We start from the raw sequence: 22,501 nt of genomic DNA, 5'->3' as shown, positions 1-22,501 counted from the left end.
GCCAAGCATCCAGCTCCATCAAGCACTTCCTTGCCACAACAGGAGTCTCTTAGGCCCATCAGTCTTTGTGTGTGCAATGCCTGCACAATGGGGCTTGCTGCTGTGCCACCCATGTAGTGCAGTCCTCGCCAACTCTGCCAGCATAGGAGGTTGATGCCACATCTAATCATCAGTGATACCACACACTGTGTTGCTGACCTCGCCTAAACTGCTGCCACCACATCTCTCCACCTAATGCTGAAAAGAAGAATGTAAATCCCACTGCTATGCACATTAACTTCGTACTGCAATTCTTTGACAAGCTGCTACCACTGGACATTGTCCCAATCAAAATTCTATGTAGTTAAATGGTGAGACTTTCTTTTCTTTTGTAAAGTCTTTGGTCTTGAGACATTTTGGCCTTAAATTTTGTAACCATGCCTGACACACACTCTGGGGTGGACTGATTGTGGGAACAGCAAGAAGTCACTGCTGACAGTAGGTCGAGATAGACAATGCCACCCCTCATCCAAAAACAAGTTAATTATTGGTAGAGCACTTGCCCGCAAAAGGCAAAGGTCCCGAGTTCGAATCTCGGTCGGGCACACAGTTTTAATCTGCCAGTAAGTTTCAAGTTAATTATTATTACAGAAAATACATTTACAGGAACAGACAGCTAATGCAGTAAATAAATGTGATTGTGAAACTAAATGGGCAGCAAGTCAAACTATTGCAGGCACTTCTAGAGCCAATGCAGTGGAAACTGTGGCATATGTACCAAATGTTGCTAGTACCCTTCCTTCAGTCTCATTTGTTCCTTCCTTTTCAGGAAAAAGTGGAGAAAGTGTCGCCACCTCTATGCAGAATGTCTGTGACGCACTGCACACTTACTCCTTGCCTGATAGTTTATTACTTAATATTACCAAATTGTAACTCTCAGGCAATGCCCATACTTTTATAGAGTCCATAGATGCCTTGTGAGACACAATAGTCTGGTGTCCAGGTGAAGTGGTTAACAGAGTGCTACTCCAATAAAAGAGGCATAAGTTATTACTGAGATCAGCTGTCCACTCTGCAACAGAAAAGCAGCGAAGATTTCGAATCTTTTGCAGATAGTATGTGAAATGTGTCTTGCCGTACATAAGTGTTGCGCAAAGATGTTACGCAAAATGAGGTTCCAATTGAAGAGGCTGAAGGATGAGCTACTGATGTATTTATTCATAGAATAAATCCACAGACTGGGACTGAGATTAAGTTGGCATCCTCCTCCTCATTTCACAAAGCTGAGAGACTGGCTTAGCTGTGGGAGGATGCAGATCAATTTGTTTCAACCACTGTATGCAACAATGGACTGTGCCATGTTTTTGTAAATGATACAAACTGTCAGCGGTATCCAAAAACCGAATCCCACAGCTGAATGCTGTTGTGCTCCCTGTTGTATGAAATGTCATATGATAGGGCACACAACTGATTGCTGCCCACAAAATCAGAGGCGGAGCTTTCCACAGTGGAATGCACTGCACGGTAATAGGCAAAATGAGGGATCACAACAGGGAAACGCAAATGCACAGTGGGGAACCACATATGGGGCAGGCCCTGCCACCCACTCTTGCCCCCTGAAAGAACAATGAGGCCAGTAAGGAAAGGAGACATCAATGAGGTGGCATAGTCTTAGAAGGCAAGCTCAGAGGAAGGACTGTCAAAATGTTAATAAATACAGGAGCTCAGATTAGTGTTTTCTTTGTTTCACAAAATGATAAGCGTGCACTCAAGCCGCCATGTTACAACATAAGTGGTTTAGACGAGGGGTAATAGTTCCTGCAGGTATCTGTCTGGTAGATTTTCAGACTGATGGGTGAGAGTATGAATTCGACATGGAAATGGTGTGAAATGAAGATGGAATTTCAATGTAATTTTAGGGAACGACTTTCTAAACTGTTTTCAGGCAGGGACAGATTATAAGACGTGAACTGCACAATTCTGTGAGGCAACTCAATGTTTTGACAGTAAGCCTGTGCCTCAGTTATGAGGAACCTGTCGTGTGAGGCCTCCTTTGCAGTCTCTGATAGAACTGCATATATGGGCATTAAAAACTAGCAGCCCTGTCAGAATCAGCAGAACTATGGGAAAAGTTCTCTGGGCTGATGTCAAAACTCGGATACTGCAAGGATTCAACTTTCTGGTTGATGTTCTCGATCAGTTGCAAATCCATGTCAAAAGAAGCATATGCAAAACAGAAGCAGTAGGAAAGGAGATTCTAGTACTGGTAGAGCATTTAGCTGAGTCGAAACAGAATCTTTTGCATCCAGTTCTGGAGTAATATTTGTCACTATTCAAGGAACAGCAATATTTGCTAACAACTGACCTCGTACAGCACAATATCCCCAGAGGAGATGCTAGTTCGATCACTCAGAAACCGTACAAACTACCACTTCACCTACAATCTGTTGTTGAGGGAAGTATTCAACAACAGTTGGCTGCAGGGGTAAATCAACCCTCTGAAAGCCTCTGGTCATCACGAATTGTCGTGGTCCCAAAGAAGTCAGTCAATGGAGAGAAAATCTATGATCTATGTGTCAATATAAGAGTGGTAAATAAGGTCACGGCCCCTGACACCTACCCTCTATCCTGTATCACTGAAACACTGGACACATTAGGAAACTGATGGCGTTTTACCATCCTTGACATGTGATCTGGTCATAATCAAATTCCGATTGCACAAAAAGATTGACCAAAGACTGCTATTGTGGTTCCTTCTAGACTGTATGAGTTTCTTTGTATGCCTTTTGGTCTAAGGAATGCTTCTGCCACTTTTCAAAGAGCCACTGACTTGTTTTGAGAGGCTTGAGCCCAGTATGTGTCTCGTGTATTTAGATGATATAATAACTTTTTCAAGAACTGTTGATGAACATGCGGAGACGTTAAGAAATGTGTTTTCCAGGCTGCAAAGTGTAAATTTAAGCCTGAAGACAGAGAAGGATTCTTTTGCTAAGTCACAAGTCTAGTACCTGGGATATATTATTAGTGCAGAAGAAGTTAAGCCAGACCCAAGACTGACAGAACTAGTTCAAAATTTTCCAGCCCTCACTAATGTTAAGGAGTTAGTCATTTCTTGGTCTAGCTAACCATTATCATCGTTTTGTGAAGGATTATGCCATGGTGGTTAAACCTTTGCCAAAGTTGTTGAAGAAAGGTGCTGTGTCTGAGGGGAGGGAAGAATGTGAGGTAGCCATGAAACAAATTAAGGCTGAAACCAAATAACAGAAACTCCAGGTTGGAATATGAACAATGTAGGAAAAGATAGATTGCTACTTACTGTAAAGACAGCATATTAAGTTACAGATCAGCAAAATTAAAAGTTTATTTTTACTGTAGTTTATTTTTAATTTTGGCTGTCTGCTACTTACTGTGTTATCTTTACTGTAAGTTGCAATCTATCTTTTCCAACAAATTAAGGATGTTTTGACAAGTTTACCTTTGCTGGTCTATACAGATTTTGAAAAGCCCTTTATTCAGTCAATGGATGCTTCGAATTATGCTCTATGAGCTATCATTAGTCAGGTGTATAATGGAGAAGAAAGGCCCATAGATTATATTTCTAGAGAGATGAACTCAGTGGAGATAAACTATAGTACTACCAAGAAGGAGTTGTAGGCCCTTGTTTTGGAGTAAACTATTTCAAATGCTATCTGTATGGGCAAAAATTCCTTGTGGTCATTGACCGTGTTTCTCTCGTGTGGACTTTAAGCCCAAAGGACCCAAGCAGTCACTTAACTAGGTGGGCACTGAAAGCATCAGAATACAGTATTGGTTAAAAACAGTCTTGGTTGCAATTTTAGGTTTTTTATTTTTCAATGACGCGTTTCACCTTATTTAGGCATCTTTAGGTTATCTTTTCTAGATGGACACGAGAGGCACCAAGATCTGCATAACGCATTCCCCTGAGGCGAAACGCATCATTGAAAAATAAAAAACTAAAATTGCAACCAAGACTGTTTTTATAACCAATACTGTTAAGCACTGGTTTGCTGTATGCAACATACGGATTGGAAGAATTTCTATTGCATCAGAATACAATATACCCCAAATGACATTTTTTACATTGGAATGCTAATGGACTAAGCTGTAAAGTAAGAGATGTTCAGACAGATGATGTTTACACAGACGAGCCAAAGGAATCACAGGAAAAAGATGTAAAATGTCACCGGTATGCTTCCTGTTCAGATTTCATCACAGAGGATTGTATCTTGTACCGTAACACCCTGCTAGGCATCATCGTACAATGTCACGATAGTCAGCAGACACGTCATAATGGGCGACATGCCACAAATGTTAGGATAGCCTCTCGTTTCCGGTGGAAAGATAGAGAGATGTTCGGAACTATATACAGAATTGTTTGCTTTGTGCTCAAAGGGCACATCCACCAAGGACCAAAATTCCTCTACAGATCCTCCCAGAAGCCACTAAACCATTCCAAAACATTGCCCTAGACATTGTTGGCCCCTCTCTACAAAGTACCCAAAATAACTACACCCTGTCTATCATTATCACTTCTCCAGGTACTTTATTTTAGTACCACTTACAGATTGACTGTAGAAACTGTTGCATGTGCCTTGGTCAGTCATTTAACACCAGCACATTGAAGTCCGGATGCCATTTTGACCAACAAGGAGCAAATTCCATGTCTGCCTTGTTTGTACAAGTCCACAAATGGTTGAGAATCCAAAAATGCCGCACAACTCCTTTTCATCCCACAGCTAATGGTTGTCTTGAACGTGTCCAAAAGACAATTGCTCAAATGCTGTCCTATTACATAAATAGAGCACATTCAGACTGGAACCAGTATGTAGCTTCTGCAAGCAATACATGAATCAGCTGGGTACACACACTACAAAGTAGTTTACAGGAGACCCTTAATTCTCCATTTGAAGTTGATAAGTTGCAGCCTGGAGTTGATATAGCTAGTAAAGAGACTGGTCTGACACCTTAAGGCTATCTGGAAGCAGGTTAAACAAAATAATTCCAAAGCTTCTCAGAAAAAGTTGAAACAAAGCAACAAAGGAAAACGTTTCCTCAGTACAAACCCAGATACCTTGTTTTGCTTTGAAATCTGGTGGTTAAGAAAGGAAAAACTAAGAAATTCACACCTCAGTATGAGGGCCTCTACCCTATTATATGGGTAACTTCTCCTATGAATGCAGAGATCCAATGTCTGATCACACTGTGGTAGTACATTTTGATATGTTAAAGTCATACAATGTCCCACTTGTGCTGCCCCCTACAACATTGTCAAGTTCTCCTGCAGACACTTCACAGCAAATTAAGGACACTGTGACAGTGGAAAAAGTTATCTCCAGCACATAATAGTTATGCTTTAAGGAGCAAGCCTTCCTATGCCCTGAGGTCCAGGGACTAAATGGGTTTTGCGTACAGAGTAGATATCTCTTGTCATATCTGTGAAAATGTTGAGAAATGATTCATTTGCTGGTCTGAAGGTTAGGGATAATGTATGAGGGTATTATTTTGTTCTTGTGACTCAGTTAATCATTTCACATTTAGCATGCTGTATGTGGGGAGGGAATGTGTTAGGTTGTTTTCAGTTGAAGTAAATAGCCGTTACATTTTCTGGTACCGAGCGCCCCGAGTTTAGAATCCGTGCCAGATAGCATGAACCTCGATTACCACTAGAGGTCACTACATCCGTCATGCCATAAGCCGTGGCTGCACGCGTTCTTGGTCCGCATATAACATGAGGGTGCCACGGTGGAGCACATGGTCCCAGCAGCCAATCACGACATACTGTATCCTGTATATAAGTGCATGCCTCTCGCTCAGCTAGGCAGTCTGATATTCATGTAAGTCTATCGACATCTCAGCTACAGACAGCGTGTTTACCATATTTTGTTTTCATTTACAAGTGGACATTGTGGATTCGTTTGGTTGACACTTGCAACCCTGTTGCTTCTTGTGTGTTGTCATTGTAAGGTCTTGCTCGGTCGTCCGTCATTCATTATGTCTGTCCTTTCCTGTTCGTTTGTTTGTTCTCGGGCCACTCGCAACCCCTTGACCAGAACAGTCATAGTTACAACACATTTTGTGGTTTCGCACATTAGGAAGCTGTGTCTGCTGTCCTACTGAGTGTAAGTGCACAGTGGTGTACTATAAGTTTTATTATTAAGTGTCAATAACCAAGCAGTGGTAACTGTTAATGTAATTGCCTGTAATGTGGAACAAAGGTAGCTATTTAAGCAAAAAAACAGTCAAGCAATCAGAACTGAATTGTTGCATTACATCGATTTTGTCCCACTGAGGGAAAAGATGTCAAGGTACCATAAGAATTACACAAACAATAGTTGAAGGAAGCCAGTAAAAGTACATTGGAGTTAGGTTACAGAACACACCATTATACTATGCTTGAAACTGAGCAGAAGTAAAGTGCATCCAGTAAAGTTTCATGTACCATGAAAGATAGATTTTCAAAGACCCACTTGCATCACTGAAAGTCAGGTTTAACTAGTTGACTGACTATTGTGAAATACAGGGAGTAACTTCAAAACAGACAAACCTTGCTGACCTGTATTAGATTATCGAGGAAAAGAAATCACACTATTTGTATTACCTGTTTTGTTTGGCTATAACACAGATGAACACACACACTTAAAATAACTAGAATGGGATAGAACAATTATTAAAAAATATGCCCACTGGGATTAAGACAGATAGAACAGCTGTACTTATCTGAACCAGATAGAGACCAAGTTGTGAAACATTAATCAAAGGAGTTAACACAACTCCCAATCTTTGCACAGGTAATGATCAGTGAATAACACAACAATCTGTTGGTCAAGTTATCACAAAGACACTAAGTAATGATTTTATGATTGAATTATGTCTGTTTTGTGAACTAAGGAACCAATTGAGGCAAGTTCTCAGAATGAAATTTACACTTCACAGCCGAGTGTGCACTGATATGAAACTTCCTGGAAGATTAAAACTGTAAGCCGGCTCAAGACTCGAACTCAGGATCATCACCAGACTATTCTGATTTCATTAGTGCTGAGAAGCACAATATTTAATGGAAATAGGATTGGAAAAATACAATACATAACAGTGACGCCTGTGACATATCTTGTAAAAAATTTTGATGTCAACCACCATGAACAGAGTGAAAACATTAACTGAAAATTATACTATTTTAGCGAAGCGACACAGTGTTGTTACATCAGTCAACCTGACTGTTTGCACCGTGTGGGGCCAGCCCATCTGATTGCAGCTATTATCCACAGGCGAGCCTGCCCGTGGGACTTTGCCGAGCAGAGCAAACCAGATAATGCGCACCCCAGTCTGGCCTGCTCCCTGCTCGTCTCATGCAATGTCCATGGGAAGAAATTGTTGGATTTGTTGCATGATGCTATCAGCCCCCCTGTGTTCGAACTTTCTGCTACTGATCCAGCTGAAAAAAGATAGTTTTCAACTGTGCTGATATTTGCAAGAAAGATCACCTCAGCGTAAGACATGTTGTAATAATAGGAATTTTCAAAAGCAACACTGACTTTTCTGGCTACGTACCAATGTTACCACAATATTTGGTACTACTGCCTCTACATTAAATAAATCTCGCTATCTCCCGTTTCTGGACTGTTATGCTGACTATGGCTCTAGTGCTCTGCTGAAATTTACCTAATGGTGTTATTCACTGTTTGCTTACAATGAACTGAAGTGTCAGTACATTAATTACAACATAAAAGTAATAACAGATAAAAATAAAATGTTAATGAACCTAAAAAAAGTCAAGCCATAAGTTTAAGCAAACACAATCAACAATACAAAAATCAGCTTAATTTTTCAAGGAACTTCTTGACAGAATAGGAGTGGCCCATGAGGAAACTCTTCAGTTTCGATTTGAAAGCAGGCAGATTACTGCTAATATTTTTGAATTCTAGTGGTAGTTAATTGAAAGTGGATGCAGCAGTATACTCCACACCTTTCTGCACAAGAGTTAAGGAAGTTCAATCCAAATGCAGGTTTGACTTCTGCCGAGTATTAACTGAGTAAAAGCTGCTTATTCTTGGGAATAAGGTAATATTGTTAATGAGAAATAACAGTAAGGAATATCTATATTGAGTGGCCAATGTCAAAATACCTAGACTCGTGAACAGGGGTCGACAAGAGGTTCAGGAACTTACACCACTCATTGCCCGAACCACCCGTTTCTGAGCCAAAAATATCCTTTTGGAATGGGAAGAGTTACCTCAAAATATAATACCATGCAACATAAGCAAATGAAAATAAGCAAAGTAGACTAATTTTCGTGCCGATCACCCACTTCAGATACCATTCAGATCGTAAAAATGGCAGCCTTAAGTCTTTGAGCAAGATCCTAAACATGTGATTTCCACAACAGTTTACCATCCATCTGAACACCTATAAATTTGAACCATTCAGTTTCATTAATCATACACCCATTCTGTGAAATTAAAACGTCAGGGTTTTGTTGAATTGTATGTTAGAAACCATAAAACTGAGTCTTACTGTGATTTAGTGTTATTTTATTTTCTACAAGCCATGAACTTATATCATGAACTGCACTATTTGAAACCGAGCCAATGTTGCACACAACATCCATTACCACCAGGGTAGTGTCATCTGCAAACAGAAATATTTTACAGTTGCCCATAATACTATTTATATAAATAACGAACAGGAGTGCCCAAAACACTGATCCATGGGGTACCACCCCCCCCCCCCCCCGCCCCCCATTTGACCATACCCCACTCAAGACCCCACGTCACAGCCATTATCAACACTGTGAATAATGACCTTCTGCTGTCTGTTGTTAAAGTAGGAGGTGAACCAACTGCGACCTACTCCCTGTTTTTCGTAAAGGTCCAACTTCTGGGGCAATATTTTGTGATCAACACAATCAAATGCTGTAGTTAAATAAAAAAATATGCCTAGCATTTGAAACCTTTTGTTTAACCCATCCAGTACCTCACAGAGAGAAGATAATATAGCATTTTCAGTTGTTAAATGACTTCTAAAGTTGAGCTGTACATTTCATAGCAAATTCTGTGATATAAAATGATCAATTATCCTTACACATACAGCCTTTTCAATAACTTTAGCAAACACTGATGGCATAGAAATAGGTCTAAAATTGTCTACATTATCCCTTTTTATAAAGTGGCTTTACTACTGAGTACTTTAATCGTTCAGGAAACTGACCATCCCTAAAGGAAAAATTACAAATATGGCTATATATTTCCTAACACGTGCAGCACAGTACTTCCATATTCTGCTAGACACTCCACCATACCCATGAGAGTCCTTAGGTTTCAGTGATTTAATTATTGATTTAATTACCCTCTTGTCTGTATCACAGAGGAGTATTTCAGACATCAATCTCGGAAAGGCAGTTGCCAAGAGAGTTATATGATTCCCTGTAGAAACTATCTTTTTATTTAATTCACCAGCAATGCTCAGAAAATGATTCGAACTGACTTTATATCATCAACCATGTGTTACTGACCAGACACTTCCTTCACAACTGACCGTATGGTTTTAATTTTATCCTGTCAATTAGCTATTCTATTTGCATATAACATACTCTTTGCCTTTTTAATAACATTTTAAGCACCTTACAGTACTGTTTGTAATGGGCTACTGTAGCTTGATTGTGACTATTTCTAACATTTAGATATAATTCCCACTTTCTTCTACATGATATCCTTATCCCACTAGTCAGCCACTTAGGTTGCCTTTTGCTGCCAGTACCCCATTTAGAACACTCTAATAGAAGGCAACTCCCAAATAGCATAAGAAATGTTTTAAGGAAAGCATTATGTTTGCCATCTATGTTATCTACACTATAAACATCCTGCCACTCTTGATGAGGTTTAAAAAGTCTCTAATGCTGTTGGCTTAACTTTCCTACACAGTGTCTAATTATATGTGACATTTGTTAGAGTACAGAAGCCTTTTAGTGTTAAAATTTGTGCATCATGATCTGAAAGGCCATTCACCCTTTTAATAACAGAATGCCTATTTAGTTATGAAGAATGAATAAAAATATTATCTATAGCTTTGCTACTGTTCCTCTGCCCTCTAGCTGGAAAAAAATACAGTCTGCATCAGGTCATATGAATTTTAGGAGATCTACCAACTTCCTTTTTCTTGCGTCATCATGTTGTTGTTGTGGTCTTCAGTCCTGAGACTGGTTTGATGCAGCTCTCCATGCTACTCATCCTGTGCAAGCTTCTTCATCTCCCAGTACTTACTGCAACCTACATCCTTCTGAATATGCTTAGTGTATTCATATCTTGGTCTCCCTCTACGATTTTTACCCTCCACGCTGCCCACCAATACTAAATTACTGATCCTTCGATGTCTCAGAACATGACCTACCAACTGATCCCTCCTTCTAGTCAAGTTGTGCCACAAGCTGTTCCTCTCCCCAATTCTATTCAATACCTCCTCATTAGTTATGTGATCTACCCATCTAACCTTCAGCACTCTTCTGTAGCACCACATTTCGAAAGCTTCTATTCTCTTCTTGTCTAAACTATTTATTGTCCACGTTTCACTACCATACATGACTAAACTACAAACAAATAGTTTCAGAAATGACTTCCTGACATTTAAATCAATACTCGATGTTAACAAATTTTTCTTCTTTAGAAACGCTTTCCTTGCCATTGCCAGTCTACATTTTATATCCTCTCTACTTCGACCACCATCAGTTATTTTGCTCCCCAAATAGCAAAACTCCTTTACTACTTTAAGTGTCTCATATCCTAATCTAATTCCCTCAGCATCATCCGACTTAATTCGACTACATTCCATTATCCTCATTTTGCTTTTGTTGATGTTCATCTTATACCCTCGTTTCAAGACACTGTCCATTCCGTTCAACTGCTCTTCCGAGTCCTTTGCTGTCTCTGAAAGAATTACAATGTCCAAAGTTTTTATTTCTTCTCCATGGATTTTAATATCTACTCCGAATTTTTCTTTTGTTTCCTTCACTGCTTGCTCAATATACAGATTGAATAACATCGGGGAGAGGCTACAAAACTGTCTCACTCCCTTCCCAACCACTACTTCCCTTTCATGCCCCTCAACTCTTACAACTGCCATCTGGTTTCTGTATAAATTGTAAGTAGCCTTTCGCTCCCTGTATTTTACCCCTGCCACCTTCAGAATTTGAAAGAGAGTATTCCAGTCAACATTGTCAAAAGCTTTCTCTAAGTCTACAAATGCTAGAAATGTAGATTTGCCTTTCCTTAATCTTGCTTCTAAGATAAATCGTAGGGTCAGTATTGCATTTCTATGGAATCCAAACTGATCTTCCTCGAGGTCGGCTTCTTTCAGTTTATCCATTCATCTGTAAAGAATTCGAGTTAGTATTTTGCAGTGATGGCTTATTAAACTGATAGTTTGGTAATTTTCACATCTGTCAACACCTGGTTTCTGTGGGATTGTAATTATTATATTCTTCTTGAAGACTGAGGGTATTTCGCTTGTCTCATACATCTTGCTCACCAGATGGGAGGCTCTCCCAAGGCTGTCAGTAGTTCTAAAGGAATGTTTACTTCTGGGGCCTTGATTCGACTTAGGTCTTTCACTGCTCTGTCAAACTCTTCACGCAGTATCATATCTCCCATTTCATCTTCATCTACATCCTCTTCCATTTCCATAATACTGTTCTGAAGTACATCACCCTTGTACAGACCCTCAATATACTCCTTCCACCTTTCTCCTTTCCCTTCTTTGCTTAGAACTGGGTTTCCATCTGAGATCTTGATATTCATACAAGTGGTTCTCTTTTCTCCAAAGGTCTCTTTAATTTTCCTGTAGGCAGTATCTACCTTACCCCTAGTGAGATAAGCCTCTACACCCTTATATTTGTCCTCCTGCCATCTCTGCTTAGCTATTTTGCACTTCCTGTCAATATCATTTTTGAGACATTTGTATTCCTTTTTGCCTGCTTCATTTACTGCATTTTTGTATTTTCTCCTTTCATCAATGAAATTCAATATGTTTTCTGTTACCCAAGGGTTTCTACTGGTCCTCATCTTTTTACCTACTTGATCCTCTGCTGCCTTCACTACTTCATCCCTCAAAGCTACGCATTATTCTTCTACTGTATTTCTTTCCCCCAGTCCTGTCAATTGTTCCCTGATGCTCTCCCTGAAACTCTGTACAACCTCTGGTTCTTTCAGTTTATCCAGGTCCCATCTCCTTAAATTCCCACCTTTTTGCAGTTTCTTCAGTTTAAATGTACAGTTAATAACCAATAGATTGTGGTCAGAGTCCACATCTGCTCCTGGAAATGTCTTACAATTTAAAACCTGGTTCCTAAATCTCTGTCTTACCATTATATAATCTATCGGATACCTTTTAGCATCTCCAGGGTTCTTCCCCGTATACAACCTTCTTTCATGATTCTCGAACCAAGAGTTAGCTATGATTAAGTTATGCTCTGCGCAAAATTCTACCAGGTGGCTTCCTCTCTCATTTCTTAGCCCCAATTCATTTTCACCTACTATGTTTCCTTCTCTCCCTTTTCCTACACTCGAATTCCAGTCACCCATGACTATTAAATATTCGTCTCCCTTCACTACCTGAATAATTTCTTTTATCTCATCATACATTTCACCAATTTCTTCGTCATCTGCAGAGCTAGTTGGCATATAAACTTGTGCTATTGTAGTAGACATGGGGTTCATGTCTATCTTGGCCACAATAATACGTTCACTCTGCTGTTTGTAGTACCTTACCCGCACTCCTATTTTTTATTCATTATTAAACCTATCCTGCATTACCCCTATTTGATTTTGTATTTATAACCTTGTATTCACCTGACCAAAAGTCTTGTTCCTCTTGCCACCGAACTTCACCAATTCCCACTATATCTAACATTAACCTATCCATTTCCCTTTTTAAATTTTCTTACCTACCTGCCCGATTAAGGGAGCTGACACTCCATGCACCAATTTGTAGAACGCCAGTGTTCTTTCTTCAGATAACGATGTCCTCTTCAGTAGTCCCCACCCAGAGATCCGAATGGGGGACCGTTTTACCTATGGAATATTGTACCCAAGAGGACGCCATCATCATTTAATCATACAGTATAGCCCTCGGGAAAAATAGCTGCATCATCATATACAAAATTAATATTGAAGTCACCACATATAACTAATTTTGTGGTACTTCCTATAAAGCGAATCAAGAACCCTCCCTAGCTCGAGCAGAAATGCTCTGAAGTCAGAGTGACGGGACGTATAAACAATAACAAACAGAAGTTTAGTTTCACTAAATTCAACTGCCTCAGCACAACATTCAAATATCTGTTTAGTTCAGTGCCGTGATATGTCTGTGGACTCAAATGGAATACTGTTTTTTTACGTACATGGCCACTCCCCCACCCCGCAAGGAACTCCTTGAAAAACAGCAGCTAATCTGTTTCCTGGTAAATAAAGCCTCTGAATTGTCAAATTATTTAAGTGGTGCTCCGATATACCAATAATTTCAGAGTTAAAATCTATTAGTAGTTCACTAACTTTATCTTTAATACCTCTTATATTTTGATGAAATATGGTAATTCCTTCTCTACTTGAAAACATGACTTCCTATGAAGGTTAGCCCTTACTTAGAGGGACTTCTTTTAAGCTGGTATACTTATCAGCTCACTTGAATCTGATGATGATGATGATGATGAAATGCTGAGGACAATACAAACACCCAGCCCCCAGGCAGAGAAAGTCTTCAACCCAGGTAGGAGCCGAACCCGGGACCCCGTGATCCAGAGGCAGCTATGCTAGCCACTAGACGACGAGCTGCAGATGAGCTACCCAGTGCAGATGTGCACTATACCAGAAACATCACCTCACCTCAGATCCTTATTAAATTTTTCTTTATATTCAAGTCTAAATCTTTTGCTAACACCTTGAAAGGGATTAATTAATGAAATTAACCCCTTCATTATAAAACTATACTACCTTTTTTGTAACTGAACAACAATTTTGTAAACTTGTGCGAAGTTTGGAAATACTAGTCTCAGCCAATATCCTATTACATTTGCCTCCTTGTGAGTGCTAACTATTGCTATTTTAGTCCATCTTCTCATACTGGCTTGATTTGCCATCACTATGCTATAAATGTAGTTTAACTGGAAAACATTCAGTCCTTAATCAAGCACTTGGCATATCACATTAGTACACTGTGGAGCACCACTACTTTATTACTTCAATCACCAAGTCATAGGTAACTAACAACCTTTTATATACTGCCAGCTTTAGTGCACGGAATAAACCACTACATCTTTCTGTCAATTCTTGACTTTAAAACAGTGAAAAGATTTGTTTGCCTCATTGCAACATGTTGTGTTGCTATCTTTTAGGCAGATGGACTTGTGCAACCCAGCACCGTATGCTCTTCCCTTTCAGCAAAGTTCGAACAATGGGACAAGTTGTTGTACACCCCTCACCAGACAGTCATATTAGCTGACATAAGCTTATCTATACTGAAAGAAGAAATAGCAATGCACTTCTCATAAGGACATCAAGCCAAATCGGAATCTTTGTACTCTTTGTAATATCAACCAGGTGCTTGCCGGGACCCAAGAACAACTGCAAATTATTTCAGGCGCTGTACCAATCCATCACACCAAGTGAGTCTGGCTAAAGACACTGTTCATTACCTCCAAACAAGCCAATGCTGAACATTGGATTAAAGCCCTCCAGTACTGTCTTTTAGATAACCTTCTGGCCGCTACCAGTCCAATCTGGGGTGTTGCTACTGAGGTGGTACAACAATATGACAAACTTAAGAACTCAGTTCAATGTGAAATAGTCACTGTATGCAGGGAATTATTGAACCTGACTGCTACCCTGGAAGTAACCAAAACATTACAGATCCTGCTATGCACATGTGACGCTAGTTACATGTTAACACTTTACAGTCTATCATTCAGTTGGGATTAGGATGGAAGCTCAGCACCAACATATGACCCTCCAAAATCTTTTTGCAAACATTAACAAACAATTAATTTCATTTATCAGCTCCTATCCAGATGATCCCCCCACATGGGAATCAACTCTGTCATCCTACTGCACAGCAGCTGGCGTACAATTGTCATGGTCTCTAGATTGGTTAAATGTGCTAATCTCACTGTCTGTCACTTGTGCGAACCATGAGTTTGAATGTTACCATCTTCATCCTTTCCGAGTTGCACGAGCAGCTGGGCAGAAATATGTCCTCTGGCAAACTGAGGACATTTTGATTGTCTGTAAAGACTGCCAGGTGCTCTTGGATGTGCCACTTAATAAATTTCAATCTTGCATTCACACCAAAAACTACATGTGTTCCACCCTAGTCCTTAGCATTGGTGCAAATAACTGTGAAATTGCACTATTTTTAGAGGAAACTAAAGTACCTCCTTGCCCCTGTACTGTTGTAATGATAAAGAAATGCTGGTTTGTCTCTGTTAACAGTTTACTGTGCTCTGTGGCACAACCCACAATAGTAGCCTTACTTTGCCATAACAACACATTTATGGTGTGAAGTTTTTGGGTTACTTTGGTTGGTAGGTAGTGGACTACTGTTTAACAGTTCCACCTACGACATAGTCACACCCATCAAGAAACTATCTGTCCATCTAACATATGCACATAGTGTTAGTATCAAGTCTTTTCTGCTTTACCTGCCCGAAGCCGCCCGAGAGCTGCCTCACCCTAACAGCCTGCCCGTACTGCCAGATAGTACCAACACTCATCTCCTGGAGTCTGTCAAAGACTTATTAGCTCAGGAATGAGAACAACTTATCCTTGGTTGTGCAATGCCCCATGTTGATGACTGGAACACTAAGAGTTACAAACCCCAAGTAGTTATTACTAACACTGCACCTGTTCCTCTTATGTTAATCGTTGCCTGGTTTATGATATGGATCCTACACACACAAGGTTGTCGTAGATTTAGTAAAAAGCAACATCAACCAATACCCGAGCAGCAGCCATCTGGTGAATATAATGTGTGACACATTTTGGAACATGGTACCTTTCAGGAATGGCCTCCCCCCGACCTAGTTTAGGATTTAGAAATTAAAGTGTTCACAACAGTTGGCAGTTGGTTATTTTTTTCTCAAACAAAATATTTCCAATTTTATGTACTGTATACTGGAGAATTGTTTTAACTAAATGTAACGGAATGTAGTAATATGGGAGTACTCACAAACTATTTTATATTCTGGACATCTGCAGCTATTGAAAGGGATGATGTTACGAAGAATTCTGCTAACAGCTGATAAAACTGTTGTTTATTGAAAAAACAACCGATTTCACAGCCTAAAGCCACATCATCAGGTGCAACCTCCATGGTAAGAAGTAAAGTACAGTGTGACCACATTTTGAGGATATTAAAATTAATAAGGGAATGCATTTTCTTACCGTAATATTGAAAAGATTCACTGAATAGTAAATTTCTACTAGGAGCAATGGATATGCATATGATCTTTAAACATTGTGAGAATATCACAGATATTACTTTTAATATCTGCAAAATGTGGTCACTCTGTATTTTGCTTTTTATCATTAGGTTGCACCTGATGATGTGGCTTTAGGCCATGAAACCAGTTGTGTGTTTTATAAACAACAATTTTGCCAGCTGTCAGCGAAATTCTTCCTAACAGGAGTACTGTTCTGTACTTTATCAATCCCCAATAGAATAGCGTCCTATACCAGGAGTAGAATTCGATTAATAACTACTAATATCGAATACCATTCTAATGTAAAAGAATAATTGACCCCCCCTAACTTGTCAAATGCTAACCGTTACTATAAACAGTCTGTGTCACAATTATCTATAACACCCCCCCCCCCCCCCCCCCTCCAATCCTCCCTCGTACTGACGCCTCCCATGAGCCTCTACCGATGTGCCCCTGTGATTGAGTGTTGCATTCCCCTGCCAGCCACACTGTTGGTTACTGTCACTCCCCCACTGCCGTATGCAGGACTTGCCAATGTGCCAACTCAGCTGCTTCCGGCTCCCACCTCCATCGGATCCGTCCAATGTCACTTTCCTGACACTAACTCCATTCAAACGGTGTCACATCAGCACAACAATACAGAGAGCACCCTCCAATAGAATAAGCATAGTAAATGGTAGCAACCTGTCCAAAGGAGCCCTTAACCTTTTGCTACCAACTGATGTTTTTACATTCATTTCTGACCCGTAAAATGGCTCCTGTGGAAGAGGGAGAGGTTTGCGTGGTGAGTAGTCAGACTGAGCAGAATATCTAAAGGGTTGAGGTATTTTTTCAAAAAATGTTGTTCCATTCTGTTTTACAATTCTGGTATAATGTTCTGTGACGAAACAATGGCCTGATCTGGACTCATGCGTACTGAAAGTTACTCGAAGTGCTCCTACTTATGTTCACTTTATGTGGATAGAGTTTCCACAGTAGGTACTGCTGGCAGGGGTGCTTAACTGAAAGCACTGCTGATCACGGGATGCCTAAAGATGCCTCTCTATCAACCAAGAGGAAAGCTGGAAATTGTCACAGTGGAGCTTCAGAACAGGTCGGTGAGGAGCATTCCAAAAATATGATCACTGTCTCGTCTACCAGCTCTCCTACCAGCTAGACATATTTCCTACCTCATCTCTTAGGGTACCATGCCCTCAGTCTGGCAGTGATGCCGTAGCACACATCACCTGTCTCCCATAACATTAGAGCTTGGAGACTATAAACTCCAAGTGTGACAGTTAAAATTTATTGTTATAATTTTCATGTCCAGAAATCTCCTAAAATACCCATATGCCCATATTCCACCTCCATCCCAACTTGGCTGATACTGCACACCATCACCTTGCTAAGTTCTGATATTTGGACTATCATGTATGGCACAGACATAGTACATACTTTTTGCGCTGAAAAGGGACTGAATTTTCCATGTTTCCAAAAATCACAATGCTACAGTCACAAATAAATACTTCAAAATTTTAATCTTTAGAGTTCTTTTTAATTATTAACCTAAGTTTTCAATATGAGTTTAAGAATGCCTTTCAAAAAAATTATCAACTCAGTACTCTCCCAAATTGTCTGTTAAATGTTCACCCTGTATGTGCTTGAATGTGCTATGTTGAATACATTTCAACCTGCTACATGTTGACTGAAATATTCTGTACATGCATTGTTTTCTTTGTTCTGAAGTGAGTGAAGTTAGTATTGAAATAATGTTGGACAAAGTTCATGACAAAGGTGTGCATGGTTTTGAGTTCTGTTGGTCATATCGATTCTGAACATCAGTTCTGTCCCATAACAATCATGTTTTGGTGTGCAACATTACATAAGTGTGTACAGAAAGGGAACAGGACACTGATAATATTTGTTTTGTGTCTATATTATTCTTTGCAATTTAGAGTGTTGTGACAGATCGATCTGTGGCATAGCCCAAGTTCTACGTTACGTTGAAAGCTGACAGTTTGGTTGTGATTTGGTGAAACCAACAAATGTGAATATGAAATCTCAGTTCTGGTGACATACTTATCTGTAGCATAGACCATGGTGTACGTTAGGCTGAAGGGAACAGTGTGGTTCTGAGTTGGCATAGCGCTACCAAAGGCTTCTGTTCAGTCAATGAGTAGTATGATAGCTTCTTATGGAATCGTGTCGATTAGCTTTGCCAACACACAATCGAATTATCATCTTTCAATCTAACCTAGACTTTGGGCTACACAGGAAATCAGGCTGTCACCAAAAGTTTTATGAAAAATAGAAAGAATATTATCAAATAAATACTGAAATAAACTTTCTCAGTGATATCGTTTATCACCAGATACAGGTTCTGTGATGTCATACATCCTTTACTGTGCTTGGCTGATAAAGGAAATGAAGTAAGTGCCATGTTGATTTATGTGCTTATAGAGCTATAGTACTGCACTTTGGTGTTTTCATATTTATATGTTTTTAGTACAAAAATATGCAGGTTAACTGATACACCACATTGAAGATTTCTCCAAAATGCCTCAGTATGCAGTGTTTAATACTATATAAAGCTTCATAATCTACTTCTAAACTATGTACAATGATCACTTAGTAAACACTGTACTAATAAAGCAGATGAATACTTTATCTGGAATACAAAAATTGGACTCTGAATGTAGTTCTACAAACAGATGAGGAACATGCAAGGATGAGACAGACAAGGAACAGTTTGAGACTATTCAGCTATGATGGTTTAGGGAAATAATGGATATTCACAGAACAACAATTTCCATTAGATATCCCTCCTTCACCACTATTATCATAACTCCATACACACAAACCAAAGGAAATACATAAGTATTTTCTCTGTGATAAATATGTAATCAGGAAAACTTCTATGGTACAGCAATAGCTAATAAATCAAACAAGACTCACCAATGTTGCAAATTATAAAATTCTGATGGTAGCTACTAGTCACCAGGACACCACCGATTTTCACAGTACTGCCCACATATATATCATTTGGCCACTTCAGTCTCAAATTGAGGTTCTAAGCAGAATAAACAACATGAAGTTAGAAGGACAACAGCACAATTTTTTTTTCTGAGACAATTACATAAAGGGTGAACAAACACAACTACATTCAGAAATTCCACTTATACTTTAAACTGGTCAGCCATAACATGATGAACACTTTTCTACCATGTGAATCAGCACAACTAGGCTACAAGGAGGGTGTGTAACATGATGCATAATATATGTCACATTTAAGAGGAATGTAAAAAAAAAACACTGACTCTGGGTGCACAGAAGGGGGAAAGTTGCTGATTTAAATTATTTCAACCAATGGTGAACAGCAGTGGCACAACTGCTGGAAATAGTATCACAGAAACAAGCTCATTCAATGTTCAGATGCTGCCATCTTTAGTGTCTACCACAAATGGATGAAGGAGAGTTCAACTATTAACAGACAAGAGACCAATAAGACATTCATATCTGATGAAACACTGCAGGAGTCGAAGACTTGCTCACTGTGTAAACCAGAACACTCAATGATTTTTGGTGTATATGGCAGTGTAATACAATGCTAAGGATTGCAAGATGTGTTTTGAGGCATATTATTCCACCACACATTGTAGCAAATGGACCAATGTGTGTGATCTACTTTTGACCTAAAAACTTTGGTTATGGTTGCAGTACTCGTGACAATGACATATGGCAATTTAGAAAAACTGAAATAATAAGGCTGAATCCCACTCCTGTTATATTACATTGCTGGCCAAGTAAACATACCCTGTGTTCTGGAACATCCACTCAAAATTTACATAACAACATAAACATGAAGTCAAATTGTTGCAGTATATTCAAATGCACTGCCCTGTGACCTAAGCTCACTGTAGAAGTCAACAAAAAAGAAAAAAAAAATATTTTCCTGACCAACTGCAACTTTTACTTTTTTAAAGTTTATTTAATAAGCATCTCCAACAGAATCAGCATGGTTTTCTGAAACAAAGGACATGTGAAATTATACTTTTTTTGCCTGCAGACGGCCCAGAAAGCTAGTTGTAGATACTTGACTGTTTTAATTTTGGAAGTGCTTGAGACACTTAGAGACCATTAGTTAATCAATGACATATGCACCAGAGGAATATTTGATCCGGTTTGTTGAGGTGTAGCAATACACATCACTCATAGGGAATCTCACACAAGCTTTCTTACCACACACTTTCGTATGCTGAGAATAACATACGTAGATTCTTGAGTGAGCTGGCTTTTGAAGCCATGTGCATATGCTGAACAACGATTCAATATTAGATACATTACAATGAATGATTAAAGATAGTTCTAATAACCCAGCCATTGTGAAACTTTGTATAAACCTGTCTAAAGATGATAGTTAACAATATGAACTTCAGCTTCTTATGTTAAGTAATTTTTGATATACAAACATTTATCTAAACACTCACAATTCATAGCTTTCTTTGACAAATAATTTGCTGATATGTTAATATATTTTGTATAGAGATCAGTGAAGAATGTTAAGTATCATGTTATCCTTAAATAACGAAATAAACAACATTTTAACAAAGAGACTATAATTTACTTAAGAAATCAATTTCAGACTGCTATTATTATTTCTGCTGGATAATGTTATCTTCATATTTTACTGTCTGAGTGAATAATGGAATGACTGTGGCATATATGTGAAGTATGGCTCATTGACATTGAGAAAAACTAAGTGTGAGTAAGTGTGGGACTCTGACTGTGTAGCCTTAGCACAAGTTACATGCACAGTAGAAAATAATAATTATAAAGCAGCCAGTTTTTGGTGTTTTAGAAATTTAAAACTTACTTCACTCCTCCATGTAAAGTGATTTAAGAATGGGGAATGGTCCAAAGAGTGAGAGTACTAGGATATGTGAATCGAAACACAAACCTGAATGGCTACTGTGTTATTTGGCCAATCAGAGAAGAGATCTTTAGGCCTCTTTGGTACTGGGAGCTCTAGGCATATTCATTAAGATTGAGTAATAGTTGTTTGCGTAAAAATTTGATTCACTGGTAAAAGTTTATCACCATTCGTAGATTACGGCTATGGAAATTTCAAACTTCTCACTGAAGACTGAGATTTTCTTTCGGTGGGTATAAATTCCACGTGGCGTGCTGCACAATCATAACTGTGAACTTTCAGAGTTCAAAAGTTATGCCTGCATAGTACTGAAGTGAGCATCAAAAACTACTGAACACATGTGTCTTTTTAACCATTTATTAATTGATGAACAAACTATGTCACAATGGACTCGGTGAAACATGTGTGTATACTAAGTGAAAATACAACAGATGCTTTAATTCAAGGACTTTTCTTTATTTAACAGTTACAGCCAGGCCTGGTATACTTAACTCACTCAGAGGGTAAGAGACTGTCAAATATATCTGTGCATCCTGTTGAACATGCAGTGCAACTAATTTGTTTACTGCTTTTCTCAGGTGAGGAACGCTATATTTCACTTCAGGGTATGCTGTACTTCTGAAGAGCTCACTAATGTCATGAGTTTTTAAGTCAGGAGGAAGGCAGAAAAAAAAAAAAAAAAAAAAACCCGAACCACCACAATGTGACAGGACCAATGACTTCTTGCTTTGTAGAACTAAATCTGCAGTTATGTATATATTGTTGAAATCTATTGTAACATTTGAGATGCCTCAGGGAAGTGTACTATGACCCCGGCCATTTACAGCATACATAAAAGAGTCAGTAAATGATGTCAACAACTCTCTAGTAATGTTTGCAGATGCTGATGTCATTTATAGAGGGGTGACAGCTCATGATAAATTTTGAGGCATTTAGCAGGAATTGTCGCAGAGCTCCATTTTATGTGGTAACTGACAAGATCTGCACAACTTATGGCATGTCTATAAATGTGTTATAAATCCATCTTTCTCATTTCAACAGGATAGTCAAGTGTGCTGAACAGCTCATAAAGGCTACTCCTAAAATTTCCACACATATACAAGATGGAATTCAATGACGATGAAGATAGCATT

General features: G+C 39.1%; 1 protein-coding gene across 10 annotated transcripts in view; it reads right to left on the bottom strand.

Annotated features, from left to right (window-relative positions):
- LOC126297613 (biotin--protein ligase) overlaps nucleotides 1-22,501 on the bottom strand; it is a 429,285-nt gene that overhangs the window by 42,542 nt on the left and 364,242 nt on the right. For all 10 annotated transcript variants that reach the window (XM_049988622.1, XM_049988625.1, XM_049988619.1 and 7 more), the window contains one exon: nucleotides 19,394-19,508. In XM_049988622.1, coding sequence (XP_049844579.1) covers nucleotides 19,394-19,508 — 115 coding nt within the window. The remainder of the gene's footprint in view (nucleotides 1-19,393; nucleotides 19,509-22,501) is intronic.

This window comes from Schistocerca gregaria, chromosome X (assembly GCF_023897955.1).
Source record: "Schistocerca gregaria isolate iqSchGreg1 chromosome X, iqSchGreg1.2, whole genome shotgun sequence".
Taxonomy (NCBI): domain Eukaryota; kingdom Metazoa; phylum Arthropoda; class Insecta; order Orthoptera; family Acrididae; genus Schistocerca; species Schistocerca gregaria.
Note: the sequence above shows the minus strand (reverse complement) of the source record. Positions and strands in the feature narration are given on the sequence as shown.